General features: G+C 44.6%; 1 protein-coding gene across 1 annotated transcript; it reads left to right on the top strand.

The window, feature by feature from the left end:
* The first annotated feature begins 6,054 nt into the window (after positions 1-6,054).
* Positions 6,055-10,747, top strand: LOC125513431 (putative HVA22-like protein g). Its single transcript, XM_048678549.2, has 7 exons — positions 6,055-6,284; positions 7,446-7,488; positions 7,581-7,679; positions 7,765-7,821; positions 7,911-7,974; positions 8,050-8,253; positions 9,977-10,747. Exons 2-7 carry the CDS (start codon positions 7,454-7,456, stop codon positions 10,382-10,384), a joined length of 867 nt encoding a protein of 288 aa, XP_048534506.1. The 5' UTR covers positions 6,055-6,284; positions 7,446-7,453; the 3' UTR covers positions 10,385-10,747.
* Positions 10,748-27,252: the final 16,505 nt, after the last annotated feature.

Genomic DNA, 27,252 nt, shown 5'->3' with positions numbered 1-27,252 from the left:
GAAAAAAATGTTACCACCGCTGACAGCTCGGACCCACCAGCTATATCTTCACACGCAAGGAAGTGTCTCCTTATTACGCACAAAAAAATGAATACTCCCCCTGCTAGCTGGGACCCAGTATAGTGGGCCTACTAAGTTGACGGGGACGAAGGGCTTTGTCAACTTAGTCAATATGCACGATTCTAGCTCGATTGATCGTACGATGTCCATCCAACGGCCGTAGTGCTTCTTCAACCTCTGGTCTTCTTGCTCCAGCCGCCCAAAGCAGCGCCGGTCGTGCCGCCTGCTCCTGCCTCCCGTGGCCGGCTGTGCTGCCGCGGAGGCCTCACCGCCCCCATACTACTCCCGCCGCTGGCCAGGCCATCCCTCCACTCCACTCACCCACACCCCCTGTTGTTCTGCGGCGATGGCAGCGCAGCCGAACCAGTGAACCCTCGTACTCCTCTCCGCGTGGGCATCCACTTCCGCGTCTTCCCCGGCTCCGTGTCGTCCCCTTCCTAGGCCTCGCGATCGTCCACCGCCCTGGTGCTCTCGGCGCGGCGTGGTCAACGTGGTCAATGTTGGAAATATGCCCTAGAGGCAATAATAAAAGGATTATTATTATATTTCCTTGTTCATGATAATTGTCTTTCATTCATGCTATAATTGTGTTATCCGAAAATCGTAATACATGTGTGAATACATAGACACCAACATGTCCCTAGTAAGCCTCTAGTTGACTAGCTCGTTGATCAACAGATAGTCATGGTTTCCTAACTATGGACATTGGATGTCATTGATAACGAGATCACATCATTAGGAGAATGATGTGATGGACAAGACCCAATCCTAAACATAGCACAAGATCGTATAGTTCGTTTGCTAGAGTTTTTCCAATGTCAAGTATCTTTTCCTTAGACCATGAGATCGTGTAACTCCCGGATACCGTAGGAGTGCTTTGGGTGTACCAAACGTCACAAAGTAACTGGGTGACTATAAAGGTACATTGCAGGTATCTCCGGAAGTGTCTGTTGGGTTGGCACGAATCGAGACTGGGATTTGTCACTCCGTATGACGGAGAGGTATCTCTGGGCCCACTCGGTAATGCATCATCATAATGAGCTCAAAGTGACCAAGTGTCTGGTCACGGGATCATGCATTACGGTACGAGTAAAGTGACTTTACGGTAACGAGATTGAACGAGGTATTGGGATACCGACGATCGAATCTCGGGCAAGTAACGTACCGATTGACAAAGGGAATTGTATACGGGGTTGCTTGAATCCTCGACATGGTGGTTCATCCGATGAGATCATCGAGGAGCATGTGGGAGCCAACATGGGTATCCAGATCCCGCTGTTGGTTATTGACCGAAAAATCGTCTCGGTCATGTCTACATGTCTCCCGAACCCATAGGGTCTACACACTTAAGGTTCGGTGACGCTAGGGTTGTATAGATATGAGTATGCAGTAATCCGAAAGTTGTTCGGAGTCCCGGATGAGATCCTGGACGTCACGAGGAGTTCCGTAATTGTACGGAGGTGAAGAATTATATATAGGAAGTGTAGTTTCGGCCATCAGGAAAGTTTCGGGGTCACCGGTATTGTACCGGGACCATCGGATGGGTCCCAGGGGTCCACCGGGTGGGGCCACCCATCCCAGAGGGCCCCATGGGCTGAAGTGGGGAGGGGAACCAGCCCATAGTGGGCTGGTGCACCCCCCTTGGGCCCCCCATGCGCCTAGGGTTGGGAACCCTAGGGGAGGGGGCGCCTCCACTTGCCTTGGGGGCTACTCCACCCCCTTGGCCGCCCCCCCTAGGAGATCCCATCTCCTAGGGCCGGCGCACCCCCCTATGGGGCCTATATAAAGGGGGAAGGGAGGGCAGCCGCACCTCAAGCCTTGGCGCCTCCCTCTCCCCTGCTACACCTCTCCCTCTTGCAGAAGCTTGGCGAAGCCCTGCTGCGGTGATTGCTGCATCCACCACCACGCCGTCGTGCTGCTGGATCTTCATCAACCTCTCCTTCCCCCTTGCTGGATCAAGAAGGAGGAGACGTCACGCTGACCGTACGTGTGTTGAACGTGGAGGTGCCGTCCGTTCGGCGCTAGGATCTCCGGTGATTTGGATCACGACGAGTGCGACTCCCTCATCCCCGTTCTTTGAACGCTTCCGCTCGCGATCTACAAAGGTATGTAGATGCATCCGATCACTCGTTGCTAGATGAACTCATAGATTGATCTTGGCGAAACGTAGGAATTTTTTTTGTTTTCTGCAACGTTCCCCAACAGTCAAGAAACGGCTTCCATCAGACGTGGACTGTATGTGGAGAGGCTGACAGCTGGGTCCACGGCCGCAGCAAGGAAGTGCCTCCTTATTACGTGCAAAATAATTATTCCTCCACCTGACAGCGGGGACCCACCTGACGGGCCACCGTATTTCACGAAAAAAACGTTTGCCCCTGACTGCTGGGACCCACCAGCTATATCTTCGCACGCAAGGAAGTGCCTGACAGTCGGGACCCACCTGGTCGAAGCATACGTAGCGTTGTCATTCTGGTCATGAACGTGTATGTATATATATACTGGTGGATGTAGAGGCGTGCACGTGTCGTAGTAGAGGCGCGCACGTAGCATGTACACGTACGTACAGCGGCCAGGGTGCAAGAAAGAAAATACGGCCACGTATGTGTACATACGGGCGGGGTCTCGAACGCCTACTCGCGCATACGTACGGCCAGGGCTCATGTACATGGCTGGGTCGAAATGGAGAAACAGCATCTTCGTCGTGTTCATGAGGAGGCAACGGAATGCGTCGTGTTCATGTGGAGGCAACGGAATGCGTCGTGTTCATCGGGAGGCAACGGAATGCGTCGTGTTCATCGGGAGGGCTTGGACGGAACAGATGATGGAAACGAGGCCTGGCATATCGCAGAACGGAGGAAACGTCCTTGTGTTTTACCGGCCACGTTTGAAACGGGATCCTATTGATCGGGAGGGGTCTGGCGTACCGCAAAACGGAGGAAACGGACCTCCTATGGTCGAAACGGGGGTCTTGTTCATCGGGAGGGGTGTGGCGTACCGCAAAACGGAGGAAACAGACTTGTGTTGGAGCGCTACGGTCGAAACGGGGGTCCTGTTCATCGGGAGGGGTGTGGCGTACCGCAAAACGGGACTCCACGTGATACTGTTCATCTCCACCATCGACCCCCTCCAGCCTCCACGAGCTATTGTTCATCCACCGTCGACCTCCTCCAGCCTCCACCTGCGACTGTTCATCCACGGGCTCCTGTTCATCTAGCCTCCACCGCGCGCTACTCCACCAGCTACTATTCAACCAGCCCTCTCCACGGGCTCCTGTTCAACCACCCCTCCACGGGCTACTGTTCATCCTGCCCTCCACCGTCTACTGTTCATCCAGCCCTCCATGGGGTGGTCCTGTTCATCCAGCCCTCCATGGGGTCCTGTTCATCCAGCCCCAACCGGCTCGATCGATCGGGGTCCTGTTCATCCAGAGGCAACACCACGGGGTCCTGTTCATCCACCCCCACCGGGAACTGTTCATCCAAACCCCCCCGGCAATGCTCACTGTTCATCCAGAGGTAGTATCGATCGGCTTCAGTTAGCAGCAGTAGCGAAGGAATCGCTCGATCGGGTTCAGTTAACAGCCATCGATCGATCGCCCGGGTTCAGTAACGCGTAGCCTGCAGTGCAATCGCTCGGGTTCAGTTAGAGCCCAACGCCTCGCTCGGGTTCATTTAGAGCCAATGCCTCGCACACACGCGCGTACGTGTACGAGAGAAGCGCGCATCGCTCGGCCCCTGACCTCCCACCATAACCGGGAACTCCCCGAAATTTTCCTCCCCCTCGCTTCTACCACGGTTTTTCCGTCATGGACGGTCCAAAGAATGTCATGCAGCTGCATCTCCGGCCCGCCCAGGACGAAAAGCCCATTTTCTGTCATGATTTTTTGTCATAGAAGTAGGAGCCCACCACATCTATGATGATACCGGGTTTTGTCACAATTATCGTCATAGAAGTGTCATATGTATGACAGAAAAAAAATTCGTTCGGCCCAAAATGTCATGGATGTGTCTTTTTTTGTAGTGGTTCCATACTTTGTATAGTGCCATGCCACAAAATCTTCTAGTGCTGCAACATGTAGTGGAATTTGTAGTATTCTGCGTACATCAACTGGTGAGAACACGCTCTGAATTAGTGCCTCGTCCCACTGACCCGTATGAGGGTCAATTATATCTTGCACTTTTGACAACATGATTCCACCTCTAGGGGTGATAATCTTCCTTGTTGGACTTGATGGGAGCCATGGATCATCCAAAATGTTAATCTGTGAACCAGTGCCCACTCGCCAAATACATCCCCTCTTGAAAGTTTGTATCCCAGCAACCCAACTTTGCCATGTAAACGAGGAGCCTTTCTCTGGGCAGCTCTCAGAACATTACCATCAGGATAGTATTTTGCACTTAGAACACGTGCACACAAAGAGTCAGGATTCTGGATCAGTCGCCAACACTGCTTTGCTAATATAGCAAGGTTAAAGCTATGAAGGTCTCTAAATCTCATACCTCCCTTCTTCTTCGGAACACGCATCTTCCACCATGCAAACCAATGCATTTTCCTTTTCTCCTCTCCATCACCCCACCAGAAGCTCGATATTTCATCAGTGATTGACTTGCATATCCCTTTTGGTAACTTAAAAACAGACATAGCATAAGATGGAATTGCCTGAGCTACTGCCTTTAAAAGGATTTCTTTACCTTGGACTGATAGAAATTTTTGCTTCCACCCCTTCAATCTCTGACAAACTCTATCAACAAGATGTTGAAAACAGTCACTACGATCAACACCGACAATAGTTGTAGCCCCAAATACTTGTCAGATAAAGCTTCTGTTAGTATATTCAACATTCCACATACATTCTCCCTTTCATTTACTCTAGTATTAGGACTGAAGAAGATACTGGATTTTGGAGTACTTACACGCTGCCCTGAACTCTCACAATATGTATCTAGGACCCTCTTCAATGTACTTGCATTCTGTACCGTAGCTCTCATGAGGATCAAAGAATCATCCGCAAACAAAAGGTGAGATATCGAGGGAGCATTCCTTGACACCTTTATTCCTTGAATACCACCAACTTCTTCTTCATGAGACAACATGCTTGATAATCCTTCAGAACAGATCAAAAAGAGATAAGGAGATAGGGGATCACCCTGTCTTAGGCCCCTAGTTGGTGTAAATTCGTCTGTCTCTGTATCATTAAATCTGATCTGATATTTGACCAAAGAGACGCACTCCATGATAAGCTCAATCCATTGTGCATGAAACCCCATCCTCATCATCATCCGCCGCATGAATTCCCATTCTACTCTGTCATATGCTTTCAGCATGTCCAGCTTAACCGCAGAAATACCATTTGAGCCATGTGTTCGCTTCTTTATGGAATGAAAGCATTCATAAGCGATCAACACATAATTTATGCCCTCTTTGTAGCTGGAGCGAGCACGATAAATACTCCTAATCTGAGTTCAAAACTGCAACACTTGTTATGAATTGTGGAGTATATTTTTTTCAATACATTGGAAAATTAAAAAGATGCTGCAACACTTGAGAAGCTTGTCGAAGGGAGAGAGAGAGGGGGGGTTGTCAGACGGGCCGGGATCCCATCCCCTCCTCCCGGCGTGCACATATTCCTTGCCCCTCGCACCCAAACGCAGCACAATTCTTTACTTAACCTCCGCGCGCTCTTATCCACCCGACGCCACCCACTGACACTGCGGCCCACCGCACCCGAGCTAACCCGACTCCGCACGGGTACAAGAGCCGACGCGTGCGCCGCACACCCCCGCACACCCCCGCAGACCAGAACGGCAAAACGGCACCGCACACCTCCAGGCCGCTTCCACCCACCCTAGCCGACAGCAGCAAGCTAAGCCCAGTAGACAGGTAGGACCAGCCCACCACCGGGCCCATCTATCAGCGTAGCATACGGGTAGGCCCCACCGTGAGCGTGGGACGCTATGCGGCGGTTTCCCCCGGTGATTTCCACGCCCCTTTCTATCCCCAAACCCGAAGGCAAACCCCTCTTTTGAATTCCCTCCCTCCCCTTCCCCTCGGCCGCCTCGCCGCCGACCCGGCCCGGGACGGAGGCCCCCCTCCCCCTCCCTCCCGGAACCTTCTGGAAGCTTCCGCGGCTCCCTCCCCTGCTCCGGCGAGAGCCCGCGTCGCCGCCGCCGCAGCAGCCACCAGCACCTCGCGCTCTCGGCCCGTTGCTTGCAGCGGGAGGAAAGGTATTCGTTCCCCGCCCCGCTTTGCTTCGATTTGGTCCTTCTGCAGGGGCGGCAGCAGCGGCGCCGCCCCCTCCCCGTTTCGTCTCCGCCAGGGGTGCCCTTCTCCCCGCACGCGCTACGGATATGCTGTTAGGTTGTTTCGGGTATGGATTAGGCTGCGGTTGTCGCGTCCCGTGCCCCGTTCGATTCTCCGCGCTGCCGCTGCTGCTCGCGGTGCCGTTCGGGGGCCGCAACCGCGCGGTGCGTGGCGCCCAGGGGTTGCGGGCCGCTCGCATTTGGAGGGATTTGCGAGTCGGATGTAGCGGTTCCCCTGTGCCGTGTTAATTTTAGTTTCGTGGTAGGTTGAGACTGATCTGGTTGGGTTTCCGCGAGGTGCTTTCGGCTGCTTGTATGAATTGATTTTGTACCTGGTGCCTCCGTTTATTTTTATTTTTTTGCTTCCCAAGTTCATGTTTAGATTAATCTGGTTGGTCTTCTTCTGAGAGCATAGGCGTACTTTTGGCTGCTCGTCTGAATTGATCCGTATCGGGTGCCTCCATTCAGTTTTATTCCCAGTTCATGTTCAGATTGAGTTGCTTGGTCATTTTCTTAGAGCAGAGGAGGTCTACCTTCTGATATCATATACTAAAGCCGAAATGTAACAGTAAATTGTTTGGTCTGACTGGGAACAAGTAATTGTTTGGATTCCCCCCTATTCTGTGTAGTGTTTGTTGTGAAAAAATCAAACTCTAGCAAAACGGACTCACATGAACTTATGATGCTTGATGTGCCCCCTGTTCTTATCTAGACCCAACTTTAACAGAAGTTTTGTTTGGTCTGGCCAGAATAGGTAGTCGTTAGGTTTCCTCTAGTGTAGCCTCTGTTATAACAAAACCGAACTATAGCAACATGGTTTGGTATCACCTATGAACTTATGGTGCTAGCATGTTTGGATAACGCTTTTTAGATGTTCGATGGCTGAAGTAATCAGCAAGATAAAGGCTTAATTTGGCATGCAGTACCTATTTCCATCTTTTTATGTCTTGTTTTGCTGATGTGAAGGAGCTTGTGGAAGGCTATGGCATAATGGCTGCTAGCATGTTGTGATTTGACCCTCATAGGACATTTATCAATGTTGCTTTTGGCAATTGACAACATATGTAATTGTTTTCTGTGGTGTAGGGGTCAAGATGGTTGTTGGATCATTCATTACCAGAGCTTTGATGTAAGCAGGAACCCAGTTCTTATTTAATCACAGAAATGATGTGATTTTCTTGTTTACATTCACAATGTTTCTGTTATTTATCTGTTTTGCAGACTTGTTCTTGGATATGCATATCCGGCTTATGATTGTTACAAGACAGTGGAGCTGAATAGGCCTGAGATTGAGCAGTTGCGGTTCTGGTGTCAGTACTGGTATGTCCTTGACACCATTCCATTTTATTTGGGCTATCATTCTTTGTTTTTGCTTGGTCTCACATGCATGACCATGGTTTTGCAGGATTTTACTTGCAATGCTTACTGTTTTCGAGAGAGTTGGGGATAATTTCATATCATGGTAATGTGACTTATTTGAATTAGGATTTGGGGTGATTACAGTTGGGGGACTTCATCTGCTTGATGGTTGATAGTTCCATTTTCATACAGGTTGCCAATGTATAGTGAAGCAAAGCTGGCTTTTATTGTGTATTTGTGGTATCCTAAGACACAGGTTTGGTTTCCTGCTTTTTGTGTTGCCCTAACATGTTATGTCTTATGGCTTGTCTCTAACAAAGGGTTATTCCAGGGGACTTCATATGTGTATGAGTCGTTCTTCAAGCCGTATATCGCAAAACATGAATCTGAGATTGATCGCAATCTTCTTGAGTTGAGGACAAGGGCTAGTGATATGGCTGTTACTTACTTCCACAAGGTTGCAGACTACAGCCAGTCAAGGTTCCATGAGATCTTGCAATATGTTGCTTCTCAATCACAAAGATCTCGTTCTCAGGTACTTCCAAAACTTTAAAGCTTGCTTGATAGTCTTTTTGTGCTGCTATGATGTCCATTTTAGCAAGAAGTGTAACACTACCCACTATATGATGTACTGAACTTATATAGTTTGTATATGATATAATCTGGTGGCTTGTTCCATAATGGTAGTGCTATTTGGATTTTCTTCTATTTGAGCCCAATGTTGTAGGCTGTAGTAGAATTTTAAATGCTAGGCCATGAATTTATTCACATGTTGTATTGATAACGGTGCATGTATTGCATCCTACCACCACATGTTTCTTTATGTTAAAATGTTCTTAAATTCACATTGATGTCCTGATTTCTAGTGGAAGTTAGAAAAACATGAATAATACCCATTTCTATGTTCCTTTACGCAACACTTCTTTTTACATCCAGCCTCTCATCTCTGATTTTTTTTTGTAGTTACAATTGGAGTTAAATAATACTCCTATGTTTGGGTAAAAGAAATATAGTATGGCGCTCAGAGATCATATATTGCTCCAAAATTTTGGCATATGCATTTACCTTCCATTTATAATAGAGAGAATATGCATCTAATTTTTCCTAGTTTTGAGAATTTCTGAGAATTATCGATAGGTTGGGAAATTTGCTCTGGTCTTCTAGGAGCACTACTACTGAAGAGTGTTTTCACACCAGATTGTGAAATTCTAGAAATATTTTCCCCTAGTGTTCAGTTGAATATTCTACCTTGCTTGTGTGCACTCTCTGTAAGAATTTGTGTGTATGTCCTGGTTGCACCCTTTGGAAGAATTTGTGTGTCGCACAAGTTCTGCCATGTCATCAACTCATCACCATCTAGTTGCATTATAACACTATCCCTTTTTTCCTTTCATCAGTTAGGACGCAGTTTAGTCAAACCCAATTGTTCTACCAAGTCAAACTGGCTTACGATTGTACCTGGATTTATCAGTATTCAGTAATCTCTGTTGGTACTTGGTAGGAAATGCATTTGTTTCTCTAGTTTATTTTACAGCTTAGGAGCCTGAGTTGTGGTTAATTGTGGCATTTGCGTGGACAAAGTTAGCTAACAATGATTTTGTAGTATCATGTCATTCATCTACCATACTTCTGTACCAATTTTCTTGCAAGAATTATCACAATAGGATTATTCATGGTGTCCTCGACCTCTAGGTTGCTAAGCTCTTATTCGTTTGGGCACACATACAAAAGCAAACTTGTCTAGAATTACCTTGTCATGCTTGATGCTCTACATATCTTGTTGAAGACAGCATAGATATTTGATCGTTTACTGAACTGACAGTGATCAAGTTGGCGACCTACAATTTTGTTTTGCCCCATGCCCCTTGTACTTCTAGCGAAGTTTGATCTATAGTTCCACATAGTTTGTATCACCTTGCATGAATAGCACTTCCTTTCTTGTTACATCCTTTGTTAGAGTTAGTGTCCTGAGAAGCACGTATAATATATAATTTCCATATTGGAATGTGACAACTGCTGCACCATTTCGTCATACCATTTGTTAGGAAGGGTTAGGATTATTCATGTCCAGAAGTTCTGCGTGCATTTTCTGAGAGTGCAGTATGGGCTTTCTGTTTGCAGTTGTAGGATTCAGGGTCAGATGGTTTTTTTGAACTCATTAACTTATGACTTATCTAGTATTGTGTGCTTGTGGGTGGGTGGGTGTCAGTGTCAGCTGTATGTCTCATGTACTTACTTTACGGTCTCTCTCTATACAGGCACAGCAACAGCAGCAGCGTCCACCACCTCCACGGACTCGGATGGCGAATCCTGCACCACCACCTGTTCCTGCACCAACGGCACCACCGATGCCACCACAGCCCGCCCAAGTTCCTCCTACTCCACCAAGGATGCAGGTGCAAGATAAGGGCCCAGTTCCAGTTGCCCCTCCTGGCGCAGTGCCTCCTGTGCAGCAACAAACACCTTCCGGTCCTGGGCCTGTCACCGGCAACAGCCCCCCAAACAGTGAAGACATGCTGGTTGATCAATCTGGGCCATCGACAAGCAACGTGCCACTCCGCCCAACAATGCCTGAAGACGAGGAGACGCTCATCCAGGAGGCTATTCGGTTGACTCGGGGCCGGCTCAGGAGGCGCATGGGTGGATCTGGACCTCCATCCAACTAGCTCTTCTTGCACTTACGATGATGATGGCAGGGGAAATGCTGGGTTGGTCCATCAGGCATGGCTGAATTACCTCGCACAGTTGCGCATGCGCGCTCACGTCCGCCTTGTAAAACGATGAATCCTGGTTCCTGTTGTTTCATAGCCCAGATTGTGTATATAAACCCACCCCACACCAGGGGTAAAAACGCTGGGATGTCAGTGGACCACCAGTTTAGCTAGGCGGTAGCAGAAGATGGTTAAGATGCTCGGTGAAATCGGTTCCAACTTAGTTCTGTCGAAATTCGTTGGTGGTGACTTCGTCTGTACTGGAAAGTGGTTCAAAGGTGAAGTGAAATAATCTTAGGCTGTACTGGGATGATAGAAGCCTGCCTCGCATTAGCACGTTCTGTTGCTGCTACATTTCTTTAGCTGCTTCTCGAGTTTTAGCATTGCATGATGCCAGTAAGAACATCACGTGTTCTTTGTCACATTCAAATGCTACTTGAAAATTTTTAGGCAAAAATGTAAAGCATTTGGCCCATGCAAAAAAAAAACAGAACATCAAGTGATACCCCAAAATGTCACAATTAAATTTGTTTTTTCACTGACGAAACACTGCTGCCCCGCTTCGCATGAAAATTGTCAATCATCCTTGCTACACTGGTGCAAATGCACCCGGAGCCAAAACGCCTCCCCTGGCTATATCAACCAAGAAAGCTTCATTGGCCTTTTCAGGTTTTGTATGCCCGTGTGACTTGCAGCCTTCGCATCTGCAATATTGGATGCATGCTACGAAATCAAATCGAATGTACTGTGATGTTTCTCCAATAAAAATTACACGGACATTCAATTGAAATTGTAGATCTGTGATACTGCAATTTTAAGTAACCAAAGGTTTCCAAAAACACTACTCAAATGAGAAGAGTGATTCATACCAGCTATGGCAAACTTCTGTGGAGCGGACCGGTTTCAGTTGCTTTTTCCTACTTTCTTTTGTCGTTTTTTTTGTGCTGGTTTTACCTCTTCTTCTTTTTTCCTATTTTTTGTTTCTTTTTTGTTTTGTGTTTCATTCCTTTTCATTTTCGTGTTTGGTTGTCCTTTTTCTGTTATATTTTAAGTTTCATTTTTTATTTTGAAAATACACTAAGATATAGAAAATATGGAATTTTAAAAATACATGAATATCACACTATTTTAAAATTACATGAATACTTTTCAAATGGGTGAAAAACTTTTTAATTACATTAACAGTTTCTCTAATGGACGAATACTTTCATTAATAACATGATCGTTTGCATAGGAAATGCATGAACATGTTTTGAAAGTATATGAGCACTTCATAAAATATGTGAATATTTCTTTAAAGTACATGTATTTTATTCAAAATAGATGAACACATTTTAATTAAATGAACATTTTTAGTTCTACATGGGTATTTTTTTTATATATACGTGAACACCTTTTTTAGTTGTACACGCATTTTTGTTAAAATGTTTGAACTAACATTTCTAAGAAATGCATGTACATTTCTGTGAAGTTGGAGAAAATTATGTTGTCGAAATCTCTTCCTCTCCACTTGCAGATTTCGTCCCAGATTCCGTATGAAATCCATCCCGGTCATTCAGATTCCAGGGGCGCAATCTACAGTAGCAACAAGAAATCCTAAAGATTCAAACTCTAAAAGTTGAACCCATAACTAAAAAAATGGTACTGTATTTCCTGAAAGATCCAAAAAATGGAACTTCAACCTATAGTAATTTTTTCAACAAAGAAAAAAAACTGATAATAAAGTGACCGTTGAGAAGGAATTTGGTGGGTGCAGACCCCTCAAAAAGTTAACCCTTGAGATAAATATGATTCAATTCCCCAAAGAAGCATGATTTTGAAAACTTGATGGATTTTGGACATGTTTCAACCATAGTCATTGACCGGTTTAGATGAAAAATAAAAAGCATGAGTTCTGTGCATTAGATGAAGTAAAAGATGAAAAATAAAAGAGGACCCCCCCCCCCCCCCCCCCCCCTGCGTCGCCGCCGGCCACTCCCCACCCTTCCCCTTGCTTCGCCGCCGCCGGAGGGAACGCAGGCGAAGCCGTGCTTGACCCAGGGAAGGCGGCGACAGGGCTCTCTTCGTCGGCTCGAACCCCACGCCGGTGTCGCAGCCGCCAGGTGGTTCTAGGTCCACGCCACTCCAGGGCGGCGGCCTCTCGTCCCGGCGGAAGGGCCGTGTCAGGCCTATCTGTCGTCAGTCTCAAGTGTGGGTTTTCTTCAATTATCCAAAGGCTGCAATCGCCCCAAGACTCAAGATCCGACGGCTCGCGTAGTTCACCGTCGCCACTGTACCGTTTCACTTGCTGTTACTGTTCCGTTTAAGTGTCGCTGCGCTATATAGCCAGCTCCTCTTTGTTTGTAAGGCTATGCCATTCTGATGAATTCTATCAACAAACACTTTACAATAATACAACATATTCCCGTCTGATACCCACACGCTTTCTCTGTGTTGAACCCCAGCTTCTCGATCCCCCAATTCCCGCTGCTCGATCTAGATGTGGGCATGACAATTGGTATCATGAGAGGTATTTTAGTGCATTTTTTTTTGCAGTGAGCCATGCATGCTTTTCGATGCATTTTTGGTTGAGGCGAAATGGTTGTCTGCTAATCAGGTTCCTTTCCTAGATGACTACCTATCGAACGGCGTGGTCACTACAGGAGGTCATATATTCGCCATAGTGAAAGAATATACTTTGAAGAATGGCGCAGTCAAACTTTTCGCTATATGCTACAAACCTCACGGCCGGCCGCATCCCTCCGATAATCTCCTGGCCGTCAAAGATCTTGAGACTTTGGGATGACATGGGCAGTGCCAAGGTCAGATACCAACTGCTGAAATTCCCCCCTTGCTTAATTAGAAACCTAGAATTTCATATGAATCTTAGCGGCACTCATTTAAGATACCATAACATGATCAGCATTCTTGTACCATGCAGGACGAAGCGCAAGATGGCCTGGACGGATCATACAAGGAGTTGTACCTGAAAGAGAACCCCCGTGGCGACGCAGAGGGGCACATGTTAGCGCTGATCGAGAGGGAGTGGGAGGAGCTCAACAGGGAGTGCTTCTCCAGGCGGGCATTGCCGCCCAGCTTGACCCAGATCTCGCTGAACCTCGCGAGGATGGTGAGGGTAGACGCTCCCCGTCCTTGAGGAGTACATAAGGTTGCTCTTGTTATGAATCATGCCCACACACTCAGGAATCCAAAAGGATGACAGAACCAGAGGAAAGCTGGGGTTTTTCCCATGAAAATCCTGCTTGAGGATTCTGCAGTTCCCACTAAAATTCAGCCATATATTCGCCATAGTGAAAGTGGAAATTGTATAATCTTCGAAGTTGATGCTCGGCGTAGGTAGTGGGACCCGCCAGTCAGGTGGTGGACATGTGGCTGTTTGCTATTTGTTAGCTTTGCCGAGAGGAGCTCTTCTCAAAGCATCCGCTCGACGTAGGACGTGGGACCCACCCGTCAGGTGGTGAACATGTGGCTGTTTGCTACTCGTTATCTTTGCCGAGAGGGGTTCTCGGCAAAGCATCCGCTCCGTGCAGGACATGGGCCCACCTGTTAGGTGGTGAACACGTGGCTGTTTGTTATTCATTACCTTTGCCGAGAGTAGCTATCAGCAAAAAAGATGGGCCACGTGGCAACCGCCTTCTCTGTCTGTCGTCCGTGAGTCATTTTATTTTGCCGACGTACTGTTTGGCACTGGGCAAACTCTTTGCAGAGTGCCTGACGTTTGGATATTAGCAAAGTCCTGTTTGCCTGAGAGGTGTACATGGGTGGCCTTTGCTGAGAAAAATTCTCGGCAAAGACATTGCCGAGTGTTTTAGGCCCTTTGCCGAGTTTTTCTGGCACTCGGTGTAAGGTGTGATTCTAGTAGTGTTCCCAGCTAGAGATTCCCTACTCTCACGGATATGGAGGGACATTCAGATTGAAGCCATATCGCACCATTTGCAGAATCTCATAGACTCAATACCGCAGAACTGTGCAAATATCCTGCCATAGTTCAGTATCTAACTTCATACCAGGCAAAATTAAGCAAGTGCCAGTGTTCAATTGAAGTTTCGAGCTGGGTTGAACAAAGATAATACGCGGACCAAAGCTAATAACTTTGACAAAGTTTATAAACAAATCAAATGCCAGTGTTCAATAATAGTATCGAGCAAAGAAAAACAGTAAGGAAAAAACAGCCAAAAAATATTAGCATATACAATAACAAATCAATACCATTAGATTCATTATTGAATGTACTTTCACATCATATTGATTTGTTATAGTAAAAGTTTATACTCCCTCCGTTTTTATTTAGTCCGCGTATTAGCTTTGGTCAAAGTCAAGCTTTGTAAATTTTAACCAAGTTTATAAACAAAAATATTAACATATACAATAACAAATCAATACCATTAGATTCATTATTGAATGTACTTTCATATCATATAGATTTGTTATGGTAAATGTTTATATTTTTTTCTATAAACTTGGTCAAACTTTACAAAGTTTGACTTCAGTCAAACCTAATATGCAGACTAAATAAAAACGAAGGGATTTTTTTATAAACTTGGTCAAACTTTATGAAGTTTGACTTCAGTCAAATCTAATATGCTGAGTAAATAAAAACGGAGGGAGTACTTTGGTATTCTACCATTCAAATTTCGTTATGAATATTTTGGGCATGTGCCCATTTTAGTCTGATGATGCGACCGACTCTATCCACAAGAGAATTCATGCATGCAAAGGGTGATAACAGTAGATTCCCTCTACTTAATAAAAGAAGAAGAAGATTTCAAAAATTCACTTTGGCACATGGGAGCATATGCTCCTGCCATATGAGCACTTTTATTGAGATGATGGAGCATCCTCTATTTCCCCGTATGCTTTTATAACCAGAATAATTATTTACAAAGCCTATTGGACAACGAATAGGGTCGCAACGCGTCGAGAGGAATACTAGTGTTTAGTAAGAAAATTCTGCGGAAGCTATATCTTACTTATAGCGAGATGGTAGCTCCCCTCGCCCACAACGCCCACGCGTATGGGTCGGCTAAGTATGTTGTTCGGGCACTGCTGTTTTCTCAGTCATGTTGTTTTGTTTCAATTTTTTTCCTGCTTTGGTTTCTTTTTACTAGTTTTCCCGGTTTCTTTGTTTTTTTCCTTAGGCCTAGTTTGGCAACAACGTTTTCTCAAAACCATGGTATTCCAAAACCTAAGTATTACAATACATGGGCAATAAAAACTTCAGTTTCTAAAAAGCATAGTTTTTTTTTCAGTTTTGATAAAACTGCCGAGGTGTTTTGCAAGTGGCAGTTTTTCTCAGTTTTCTTTGGGTTTGCATCGACTGTTACGTTGCTGCATGCATATTCAGCTACACTCAGGGATCAGCTTGTACTAATAGCCATCATATGCATTGAGCCTTGCACGAGCATGTTCTCCTAAATGCTAAGATTTGTAGTAGAGTTATCTCTTGTAATCAATCAAAGACCGAGGTAGTTAACACATGCACTGAAGGTCGACGTTTTCAGCTCGTGTACGTGTACGTCCGCCTCTAGCCGGATGTATCGATGGGCTAGCTATCGATTTATGCATCACATGCGTTGATGGACAGAAGTTGGACACAAGAGAGACCAAGCAGCCAACGCTTTCTCAGTTTAAAAAAAAGAGGTCAGGGCCTCTTTTTTTATATATAACAAAAATACCACAGTTTTAGAGATACCATGGTTTGTTGAACTGCAGTATTTTTTTCATCCAAACAACTCAAAGTATTGAATACCAAAGTTTTTTCAGAAACCACAGTATTCCTATAAAACCACAAAAATACTTTGGCTTCCAAACGCACCCTTACTGTTTTTCTTTGCTTTTGTTTTCTGGCTGTTTTTCACTGCTTTTGCATCGGTTTTCACTGTTTCAACTTTTTTTCTTTGTTTTACTTCAGTTTATTTGTTTCTTTCTTGGTTTTCTTTATTGTTCTGTTTTTCTTTGTGGTTTACCATTTTGTTTCTTTCTTTCTCGATTTCACTGATTTGTTTCTCCATTTTTCTTAACTTTTTTGTTCCTTTCCATTTTTTCCAAATTTTCTTGTCTCCCTTTTCTTTTTTGCACTTTTTTCTCCGATTTTCTTGTTTTCCTTTCCTTTTCTGTTTTCTTTGTTTCTTTCTTCTTATTATTTTTTGAACACATGTCTACATTTTTGTACATATTATACATTTTTTGCACATCAAAAACATTTTTAATATATGTTTAACATTTTTTCAAATAAATGATTACCATTTTTTCAGATATATGTTTTGATAACTATTGTTTTCATATATTGTACATTTTTAGTATACATCTAAAACAATTTTCATATAGTTTTCACCTTTCTTATATACATGATTAACTTTTTTAAATTATATGTTTTATCTCTACATTGTTTTGACGGACCGGATCTATACTTTTTGACAAATTTGAGGAACCAAAAACATATATATTTTTTCAAATAAAAAAGGTTAAAACCCATCCTAAGCTATTTTTAGTAGGCGTAGTTCCTAAACCGGCCATAATTTTTGGCCATCTAAAGGAAACATGCATGGCTATCATCCCGCAAAGAAAATAGCTTTTTGCAATGAAAATGGTAAACCCACAGTCCTGTTTTAAGTGAATCCAGAAAATATTTTCCTTTTTGCATAAAATTCCTTGATATTTCGTTTAACAAACCCGTAGTCCATCTAGAAAATAACTTTATATTTTGGGGGCAGATTCAAATGCTTTTTTAAAATATCCATACATTGTGAACTGTAACTTAAATTTTGACATGTTATATATGAAAGTTGGTTAGAATAATATGTAGAATCTGAAAATGATGTTGTTTATCTATGAAACATTTTTAAATGTTATTTAGTATGCAACCTTAATCAATAGCTCACAATTCGTCTGTGTTCCGTACCGATGTAGATCCGGATTGGAAATCAACACATTAGCAAAACCACATTAGGGACAAAACAATCTATAACCTCACATGCACGCCTCGACAAAAACTTCACAGGGGAAACCTTAGGATTGACCACATTCAAACGTGTTGTGGTTGTGTGAGCACTGAGGCCACATTCAAACATATTTTTTTTTCAAGAAGAAGAGGTAAAAACCTATCCTAAGCTATTTTTAGTAGGCGCAATTGCTAAACCGGCCATGAATTTTATCCACCTAAAGGAAACATGTATGACTCCTTTTTAGGAAACAATATTGTTCTGGGAGACAAGAAGGCAGCCGAGAGGAGGGATTGATCCAGACTAGAGCAGCTATAGCTGATTCATGTTCGGCAGATTTAGTTGGAGGATTATGTGTTCTATTCTTCTGAAGGATGTTTGAATTATTTGTGTGCCCAACATGGTTTATCATTGCAGACACTTTATAGCTCCAGAATTTGGAATGCTACTGCAGGATATAAACTCATATTATTGTTGTTTCAATGGAACAGAACAAATCAGGAATACAAGCTAAAAATAATGCGTAACACACGGCGAAACTTGCTAGGTGCTGGTAGCACACTTGCTATGGAATCGTATGACATGGGGGGCATCCTACATGCATCTGAACATCGTTAGTTTCCGGGGAAAACCTTGCGTGGCACACGCTGCGAAACCGGGCCGGCCGGTCCTGCTTCCGGAGCGGCGGTCAATGGCGAAATGGATGCCGCGGCTGTGACCGGGGGCCCGCAGCAATTAAACCCACAACATTTGAGGTTGCAGCATGGAGTCGGCAACACCTGGGTGTCGCTCTGGGTGAGCGCCAGTAGGAGGACGAGCAAGAGGGCGCCAACAGCTTGTGTGGTGGTATGGATGTCTTGTTCTCTCCTATTTATAGCCTTGAGCAGTAGGATTCCCGAATAACGCAGATGGAAGGAATTCAATTGGAGCATTAACAACGTGCCATATAAAATCGTGGTCAAATCATGATATCATCCGGATGACTCCTCGGGGATAAGGATGATTTTTAAGACAGGCTCCCAAAATTTTAGAATAAGATTATTGGATACCAAAGGTGGCTAATATAAGGATTCTAATTAGGAAATTATACATGATGGTAAATCTTTGGTAGCAGGACATTAATGGTAAAATCTCACGTGCTATAGATTTTTTTTGAGATTACGCACATGCTCTATATCATCATCATCGTCAAGATGAAACCTTATGGATAAAGATATTCTTTAAGATGGATATAGGATCGGATCGTTGTTATCCCTCCATCTAGAATTATTAGGCTAGCGAGCTGTTTGACTAGACCAAGGTAGAGCATGCATTTTTTTCCAGTTTGTATAAACCCACGCATAATTATGCCAATATTGAGAACCATCTTGTGGTTGGATGGTTAGGATGGTTGTACCCTAGCACACCAGGGATCAAACCACATGGTTGACACCTATGCGCCGAAGTGCCAGTGGTGTGTGTCTCTATAGGGTTATAAGTGTACATGCATATATGTGAGTCTCTTGTATCTACTGTGTTTCCTAGAAAAAAAACAAAGTTAATCACATGACAAGTCCAAATTTAAATGTGGTCAAGGGATTTGCTAAAAATTGCTTTTGTGATTTTTTTGGTTATGGCGCTTGAGTTTCTGATCTCCAGAATTTATTTTCGGGTTTGCGTTAGTTTGTGGAACAATCAGGACAGTGTGACAGGGTTGGGACAAGAGTTTGTTGATTACACAACAAGGTATCGCTGCATCAGGTTCATGTTGTGGTACTTCATCAATGATATCTTATTTGAGTGTATCGACCCGATCCGAAATCGGCCAAGTCTCTGTGTAGCTGTACCATCCCAAGATCATGCTGGCACACACAGTACATTGATGAAAAGATTTAAAGTTCAATCACACTTGAATTTATTACACGATTCTCATATCGAGTCTTTATTACATCATAATAAATTCGGCCGAAGGCCAGCTCATGAGAAATAAACTAAATAAAGCTGCGGAAGCGTAGACGATAAGCGAGTCCATCCGACTTCATAGGGCAATCACCGAGCGTAGATCGTAGCCTCACTCCTGGCCAGAAAACTCCTCTGCAACATGAGACGTTACAGCCGTGTAGGTCAGCATTTTGAATATGCCGGCAAGTCATAGAGAAACAACAATAATAATGCTAACACTATATGCAATTTGGCTGTGGGGTTCTAAGTTTTATGTTCTTTTTTGCGAAAAAGCCAATTTTCCCCCACAATAAAGGACTTGCTTGCAATTACTACAAAATGTTGGTTGTTAATGAGATGGTTCCGCCAACCAGTGTCTCATACCCGAAGTCATTAATAACCATCAATTAATTAATTATGTTCGATGTTGAGGTTTCCGAAATACTCCAATTCGAGAGGCTCATTTGTCCGTAACCGGGGACAGGGCTAATCGATTAGGTTTCTACTCTGTAGAGTCTTGTACACTTTACCCATAAGAATCGTTCCCTCCTTTATGTCCTCACATTGCCTGGTGTTTGAAGATGGGACGAACGAAACAGGGTCTTTCGTAGAGTTCCTCTGGGCCACTGCCAGTGCCCATCCAATCCTACCGTTCTTCTACATCTCGTAGCACCGTCCGGCCAGAGTCACGCCTAGGGTTGACCAAGCCAGAGCCCATAATGGCTTGCGGCTGCACAGGTAAGCTTCTGGTCAAGGGGTATCCATCCATCTCTTCGTGGCTGGGTGAAGCTTTCCGCAAGATGTCATGGCGCTTCTCCATGCACCCCGGCCATCCGCTAGTTGCTCCAGGGTGCCCGTCAACCGTCCTCCACCCAGTAGTGAATTTGAAGTCCATCTTGATATTTAAGTCATGGGGTTTTCAACATCTTGACTTTGACATCTCCCTTATGAATCTCTCAACCAACCCCGTCTACGAGCATAGCAAAATAAACTACATCGTCCCGGGCAATGGTAACAAGGGGAATTGGGTTCAACCTACCACATGATACTACTCAAGAACATAACTTAAAATTCTCCTACTGCATGCATGGCGGGGAGGAATAATTCTAATGCAACAAATCATAGGTACTGTAGAACATGATCAAATGACTTGCCTGGCTGACGGTCTTCGAACGCTAGTGACTCGTGATAGCAAGCTTCGCACTCTGGAAATTCTATCGAGTCAAACATAGCACAAATAAGTATACCATCATAAAATTTCTACTACAAGAGTAAGTAAATTATAATAACACACAATCATACACACAAAGAAATCCAACAATTAAACCAACGAAGTCATAGAATTGACTCAAGGTTTTTACTACAAGTAAGACACTCTCAAAAATAATTTTTTTCTACAAAATTTTTCTTAAACATAGCCAAAACAAAAGCTTTGTTAACTAACAACAGGCAAAACATTATAAAAACTTTGTGCAAAAATAATTACATTAAAAGTTATTATAAAACTCATTTTATGCCTAAAACAAGATAGTAAGAAAATAAAATAAAACATATTCTTTTTCTGTAAATAAAAGTTCATGATCTAAAACTTCAGAAACTAATCTGAAATAAAATTTAACCGAGGTGGAAACAAATTTTTAAGTAATTAGAACAACAGAAAAAGCAACAAGGTGAAATAAACTAAAACATAGTTGTTTTCATATAAAACTAATTTTAATAAAATCTAAAAATACCCAAATTAATCCTACTGCTAGGAAATGACAAAACAAAGCAGTGGCAAAAAGATTCACTAAAAAAATTAATCCTAGCTCATTTTATAGCAGAAATACTAATCTCACTAAAACTCATATTTAAAAAAAAACATGGCCGAAACTATTTTATACAGAAACTTCAGGAAATTTGCGCGAGCCATCTTCCGTATAGATCTTCGAAAGGGTCCATCTTCAGACTGGTCTAGTAGCTGTTGTTGTATGAAAATTCTGCGTATGGCAAATTATCATCCCAGCTAGATCCATAGTCTAGCGCACAGGCTCTCAACATGTCCTCCATAATCTGACTGAATCTCTCGGTCTGTCCATCTGTCTGCGGATGAAAAGCTATACTGACTCCAGCCTGGTACCCAAAGTTTCATGCAACTGATTCCAAAACTTTGAGGTAAATTGTGTTCCTCTATCTCGGAACTCCATGCAGACATACGATCCTGGTCATGTATATCTTGGCTAACTTGGCGCTGGTATAGGTGGTCTTCAGGGAATGAAATGAGCTACCTTGGTCAAGCGATCAAATACTACTCAGATAGAGTCATAACCTGAACGAGTCCTGGGTAATCCTGTGATAAAATCCATTCCAAGTTTTTCCCATTTCCACTCAGGTATCGGCAGAGGTTGAAGTAACCCTGCCGACTTCTGATGTTCTTCCTTTACTCGCTAGAAAACATCGCATATTGCTATGTACTCGGCAATATCCTTCTTCATACCTGTCCACCAGAAACTTTCCTTCAAATCCAGATACATCTTGGTGTTACCTGGGTGAATCGAGTACGGTGAATCATGGGCTCCTGGAAAATTAACTTCCTGACCTCTGGTTCATTGGACACATAGATACGATCCTCGAACCATAAAGTTCCGTGCTCATCCTCACGAAAACCTTTAGCCTGTCCGTTACTCATCTTTTCCTTTATCTCTGCAATTTCCGTCTTCTGGGCTTCACGGATTCTTTCGGTCAAAGTGGACTGAATATCCAGGGTGGCGACATATCCTCTTGGTACTATCTCTAGTCGGAGTTCTTTGAGATCGTCGGCTAATTCCTGGGGTAATCCTCCTATTGTAAGGGTATTCACATAACTCTTACGGCTCAAGGCATCTGCTACAACATTAGCCTTTCCTGGGTGATAATCCAATCTCATGTCATAGTCCTTGATCAACTCTAGCCATCTCCTCTGCCTGAGGTTTAACTCCTTCTGCGTGAAAATATACTTCAAGTTCTTATGATCCGTGTAAACATCACAACTGTTTCCAACAAGGAAATGTCTCCAGGTCTTGAGTGCGTGCACTACAGCTGCTAACTCCAAATAATGGGTGGCATAATTCATCTCATGAGGTCGTACTTTTTGGAGGTATAAGCTACAACTTTTCCTTCCTGCATGAGCACTCCTTCGAGTCCTTGACGAGAAGCATCACAATATACCTGGTAATCCTTGTGTATGTCCGGCAAAATGAGCACTGGGGCTATAACCAGACGTTTCTTTAGCTCCTGAAAACTGGCTTCACAATCCTCGGTCCAAATGTACTTAGTTTCCTTCTTCAACAGCTTTATGATGGGCTTAGCAATCTTGGAGAAATTCTCAATAAATCTTCGATAATATCCTGCAAGTCCGAGAAAACTGTGGATCTCCTTGACTGAGGTGGGGGACTGCCATTTGGTGACCGATTCAACCTTGGTGGGGTCGACTGCTATTCCTTCTCCTGAAATAACATGTCTGAGGAATCCTAATTCCTTCAACCAAAATTTACATTTGCTGAACTTGGCATATAACTGATGTTCTCGGAGTTTCTCCAGAACTAGACGCAGATGTTCCTTATTCTCTTCCTCGCTCTTGGAGAAAACCAATATTTCATCGATGAACACCACGACAAACTTGTCCAGATATTCCATAGATACCTTGTTCATCATGCTCATAAAATACGCATGGGCATTATTAGTCAATCTGAATGACATGACGGTATACTCATATAAACCATACCTGGTGGTGAAAGCTGTTTTGGGTATATCCTGTTCATGAATCTTCAACTGATGATACCCTAATCGAAGATCGATCTTGGAGAATACCTTGGCTCCAACTAGCTGATCAAATAAATCATTAATCATCGGCAGATGGTACTTGTTCTTGATGGTCACACTACTAGGAAAAGGCCTACTAGTGGCGCACTAGTTTTGCCTACTAATGGCGCACTACTGGTGCGCCACTAGTACCACACCACTAGTATTTTTTACTAATGGCGCACCACTGGTGCGCCATTAGTATCTGGTATACTAATGGCCCATCACTGGTGCGCCATTAGTATAGGCCACGGTGCGCCATTAGTATAGGCCACTGGTGCGCCATTAGTATAGACCACGGTGCGCCATTAGTATTTTTGAATTTTGAAGGCGGGAAAATAGTAGTGGCGCACCGTCTAACCCCCACCGTGCGCCATTGCTATTTTTGAATTTTGAATTTGGATCTGGATCGCGATTTTTTTGCCCATTTTTTGCTTGTTTTTTTGCACGATATTATTTCAAATTTTGTTCTCGTTTTTGGATCTTGTACGTTCTTTTGTCGTGTTCTTTTGCCGGAGAGGAGTTCGCCGGAGAGGAGGAGGAGGTGACCGGAGAGGCGCTCGCCTACATCGCCGGAGAGGAGGAGGAGGTCGCCGGAGAGGAGTTCACCGGAGTATCGGAGAGGAGGAAGGAGAAACCATGAGGGGATGGGAGGAGAGGAGGGAGGAGGAGCTCACCGAAGAGGAGGGAGGAGGAGCTCACCGGAGATGAGGGAGGAGGAGCTCACCGGAGATGAGGGAGGAGGAGCTCACCGGAGAGGAGGGAGGAGGAGCTCACCGGAGAGGAGGGAGGAGAAACCGTGAGGGGAGGGGAGGGGAGGAGAGGAGGGAGGAGGTCGCCGGAGAGGAGGAGGAGGTCGCAGGAGAGGAGGAGGAGGAGGTCGCCGGAGAGGAGGAGGGTAGTATGGTGGAGGAGAGAAGGGAAGATGGAGTGGAGGAGAGGAGGAGATGGAGTGGAGGAGAGGTGGAGTGGAGGAGAAGAATGAAGTGATAAGGAGGAGAGGACACGCCCAGCCATATATACGGCATAGTAATGGCGCACCGTGGGCAGGTGCGTCATTACTAATTTTTTCTATTTTTTATTTTGAATTTTGAAGGCGGGAAGATACTAATGGCGCACCATGGGCAGGTGCGCCATTAGTAACTTTATTTTTATTTTTTTGATTTATTTTGAATTTTGAAGGCGGGAAGATAGTAATGGCGCACCATGGGCAGGTGCGCCATTAGTAAGTTTGATTTTTTTTTTGAATTTTTTTGCCTCTCCAGATCTTAAAAGCCCCGTATCTTTTTTTCTGTTAGGTTTTTGAGGATTTTGAAAATTTTGAACGGGGTTTCCCCGTTAAATTCGGATGTAACTTTTCGAGTAGATGATTTTTCATATAAAAAACTTTTTCATCCGAGTTCGTATGCAAAAGTTATGCCCATTTTTACAAATTCTCGAGAGATTTTGCAAAAAAGTCGAAAATTCAAGTTTGTAAATTTTGCTAACAACTAGACCACATATCACATGGGAATCCTATTTTCTTTTATTTTTTGACATTTCTATCATTTTCTTTTTTTTTGAAACTGAAAAGGCGGTCCACGGGGGGGGGGGGTGTGCATTCGGGGGAATGTGCGCCATTAGTAGTTAAAAAAATAAAAATAAAAAAAACTGAATTTTTTTTGAAACATAATTACTAATGGCGCACCATCCCACGGTGCGCCATTAGTAGTTTTGAAAAAATTAATTTTTTTACTAATGGCGCACCGTGGATGTGGTGCGCCATTAGTATTTGCACACTAATGGCGCACGCCATTAGTATTTAGTAACGGCGCACCACATGTACAGTGCGCCATTAGTGTCCATATTGGCTATAGCTGTTTTTGTAGTAGTGTCACGTCATTCAACGAACGATAATCCACAACCATTCTCAGGGTTCCATCCTTCTTTTCTACCAAAAGAACTGGGGCTCCCCAAGGTGACGAGCTTGGCCGAATATATCCCTTCTCCAATAGCTCATTAATTTGCTTCTTGATCTCTTCCAAATTGTTCGGGGGCATCTGATAAGGCCTCTTTGATATTGGGGCTGTGGCGGGCAATAACTCAATCAGACATTCAATGTCTCTGTCCGGTGGCATTCCTGGTAATTCCTCCGGAAATACATCGGGAAAATCTTGCACTACGGGCACTTCCTCCTAAACAACTCCCGTGAGGGAATTCACCTGATTCTTCATCGGTGTTCATCTGCATACATACTTGATCCTCTTTAGCTCTGAGGTGGTGAGCAAAATCGTCTTGCGGGCACAATCGATGTTTCCTTCAAACTTCGTCAACCAGTCCATGCCTAGGATCACGTCCAATCCCTGGGATTCCAATACTATGAGTCTGTGGGAAAATCATGATTTCCAATGCTGAGGGTCGAATGACAGCCTAAGCCTGCCGTCATCTCTCCTCCTGGGGAAGTGACCTGAAGAGGGGTTCTAAGGGTTCTAGTGGGCAACCAGTACGTTTCCACAACTACCCTTGATATGAATGAATGCGTTGCACCAGAATCAAATAGTACCAATACTGGAAGTGAATTTAATAAAAACTTACCAACCACAGTGTCTGGCTGATCATAGACGTCCTCCACGTCGATGTGGTTCACCTGGGCATGAGGAAAAGGATTGGGCTTCTTGGTTGACGAGCTTCCATTGCCATTGTCGTTTTCCATTTCCTTGCTTGGCCTCCGGATAATCGGTGGCATAGTGTCCTGTCTTCTGGCACTTGAAACAGGTGATATGACTCAGATCCTTCTGAGCCGGAGCGGGACGGTGCTGGTTGCCATTGCCTCCATTTCCCGACTTGAAGTTGCTGTTGTTGTTGCGATTGTTCCCATTCCCTCCATGGTTGTGTCCTCCATGGTTATGTCCTCCATGGGTGTGATGGGTGTGACCTCCGGGGTATGGTTATGTCCTCCATGGGTGTGATGGGTGTGACCTCCGGGGTATGGGGTGCAGCGAGGGGGGCGTCTGGGCCCGACGGCTGGGGACGTACTCGCCCCCACGCCGAAAAAACCGCTGGCTCGCCCCCAAGAGGCGATTTTCGACGCGTCTCGGGGGCACAACGGCTGGAGATGCTCTTATGTCCTCCATGGGTGTGATGGGTGTGACCTTCGGGGTATGGTTATGTCCTCCATGGGTGTGATGGGTGTGACCTCCGGGGTATGGGGTGTAGCGAGGCTTCTGCTGAGCTCCCGAGTTGTACTTCCCCTGACTATACTTCGGCTTGAGGCTATCAATCTGCTGTTGCTTTCCTTCAAGGATGATGGCCTCGTCTACCAGCTCCTGGTAGTTATTGAAGGTGTCCACCATCAGCTGCATTCCTAGCTCATCATTAAGTCCTTCGAGGAACTTCTCCTGTTTTGCGGCATCTATGGCCACATTATCCGGGGCATAGCGAGCTAACTGGCTGAACTCATCCACGTACTGCCCCACAGTATGATTTCCCTGGCGTAAGTTGTGGAACTCACGCTTCTTCAGACTCATGGCTCCAGCTGAGACATGAGCGGTGTAGAAGGCCAGCTGAAACTGATCCCACGTGATGGTGGTGATGGGATAGGTGGTTGTGTAGTTATCCCACCAAGCGGCTGCGGGTCCATCCAGTTGATGTGCGGCAAAACACACCTTCTCAGCATCTGTGCATCCAACAGTTGCTAGCTCCCTTCCAATCTTGCGAAGCCAATCATCAGCTACAATCGGCTCGGTGCTGCTAGAGAACACCGGCGGATTCATCCTTAGGAACCGGGCCAGGTTGTCGACAGGGGGTGGTGGCGGTGGATTGTTGTTGTTGTTGTTGCCTTGGTTCTGGATGAGCATTTGCATCAACGCATTCTGCTGTTGGATCAGCTGGGTGAGCTCCGACGGGAAAGTGAATCCAGGCTCACGTCTCGGAGGCATCTGGTGTTTTGGAGTGGATGAGAAATTAGAATAGAACAAGGGTCTACTGAGAAAATAGCACTACCCATATGAATGCACAATCATAATCACACCAATCATTTATTCATTCATCTCAAACAAGGTTCAATCTCGGATTACAAAATCTCATGACAAATCGAAAATAACGACCTAACTGATTGATGAAAAAATAAAATAAAATAACATGGCGGTGGAATAAATGTCTTCA

This window comes from Triticum urartu, chromosome 6A (assembly GCF_056163025.1).
Source record: "Triticum urartu cultivar PI428250 chromosome 6A, HENAU_Tu73, whole genome shotgun sequence".
Taxonomy (NCBI): domain Eukaryota; kingdom Viridiplantae; phylum Streptophyta; class Magnoliopsida; order Poales; family Poaceae; genus Triticum; species Triticum urartu.
Note: the sequence above shows the minus strand (reverse complement) of the source record. Positions and strands in the feature narration are given on the sequence as shown.

Bases quoted from the DNA above. Each gene is read 5' to 3' on its own strand.
- LOC125513431 (XM_048678549.2), top strand. From the start codon at position 7,454: ATGGTTGTTGGATCATTCATTACCAGAGCTTTGAT. The intron at 7,680-7,764 runs GTATGTCCTTGA...ATGGTTTTGCAG, and splicing joins CGGTTCTGGTGTCAGTACTG to GATTTTACTTGCAATGCTTA. The intron at 7,822-7,910 runs GTAATGTGACTT...ATTTTCATACAG, and splicing joins GGGGATAATTTCATATCATG to GTTGCCAATGTATAGTGAAG.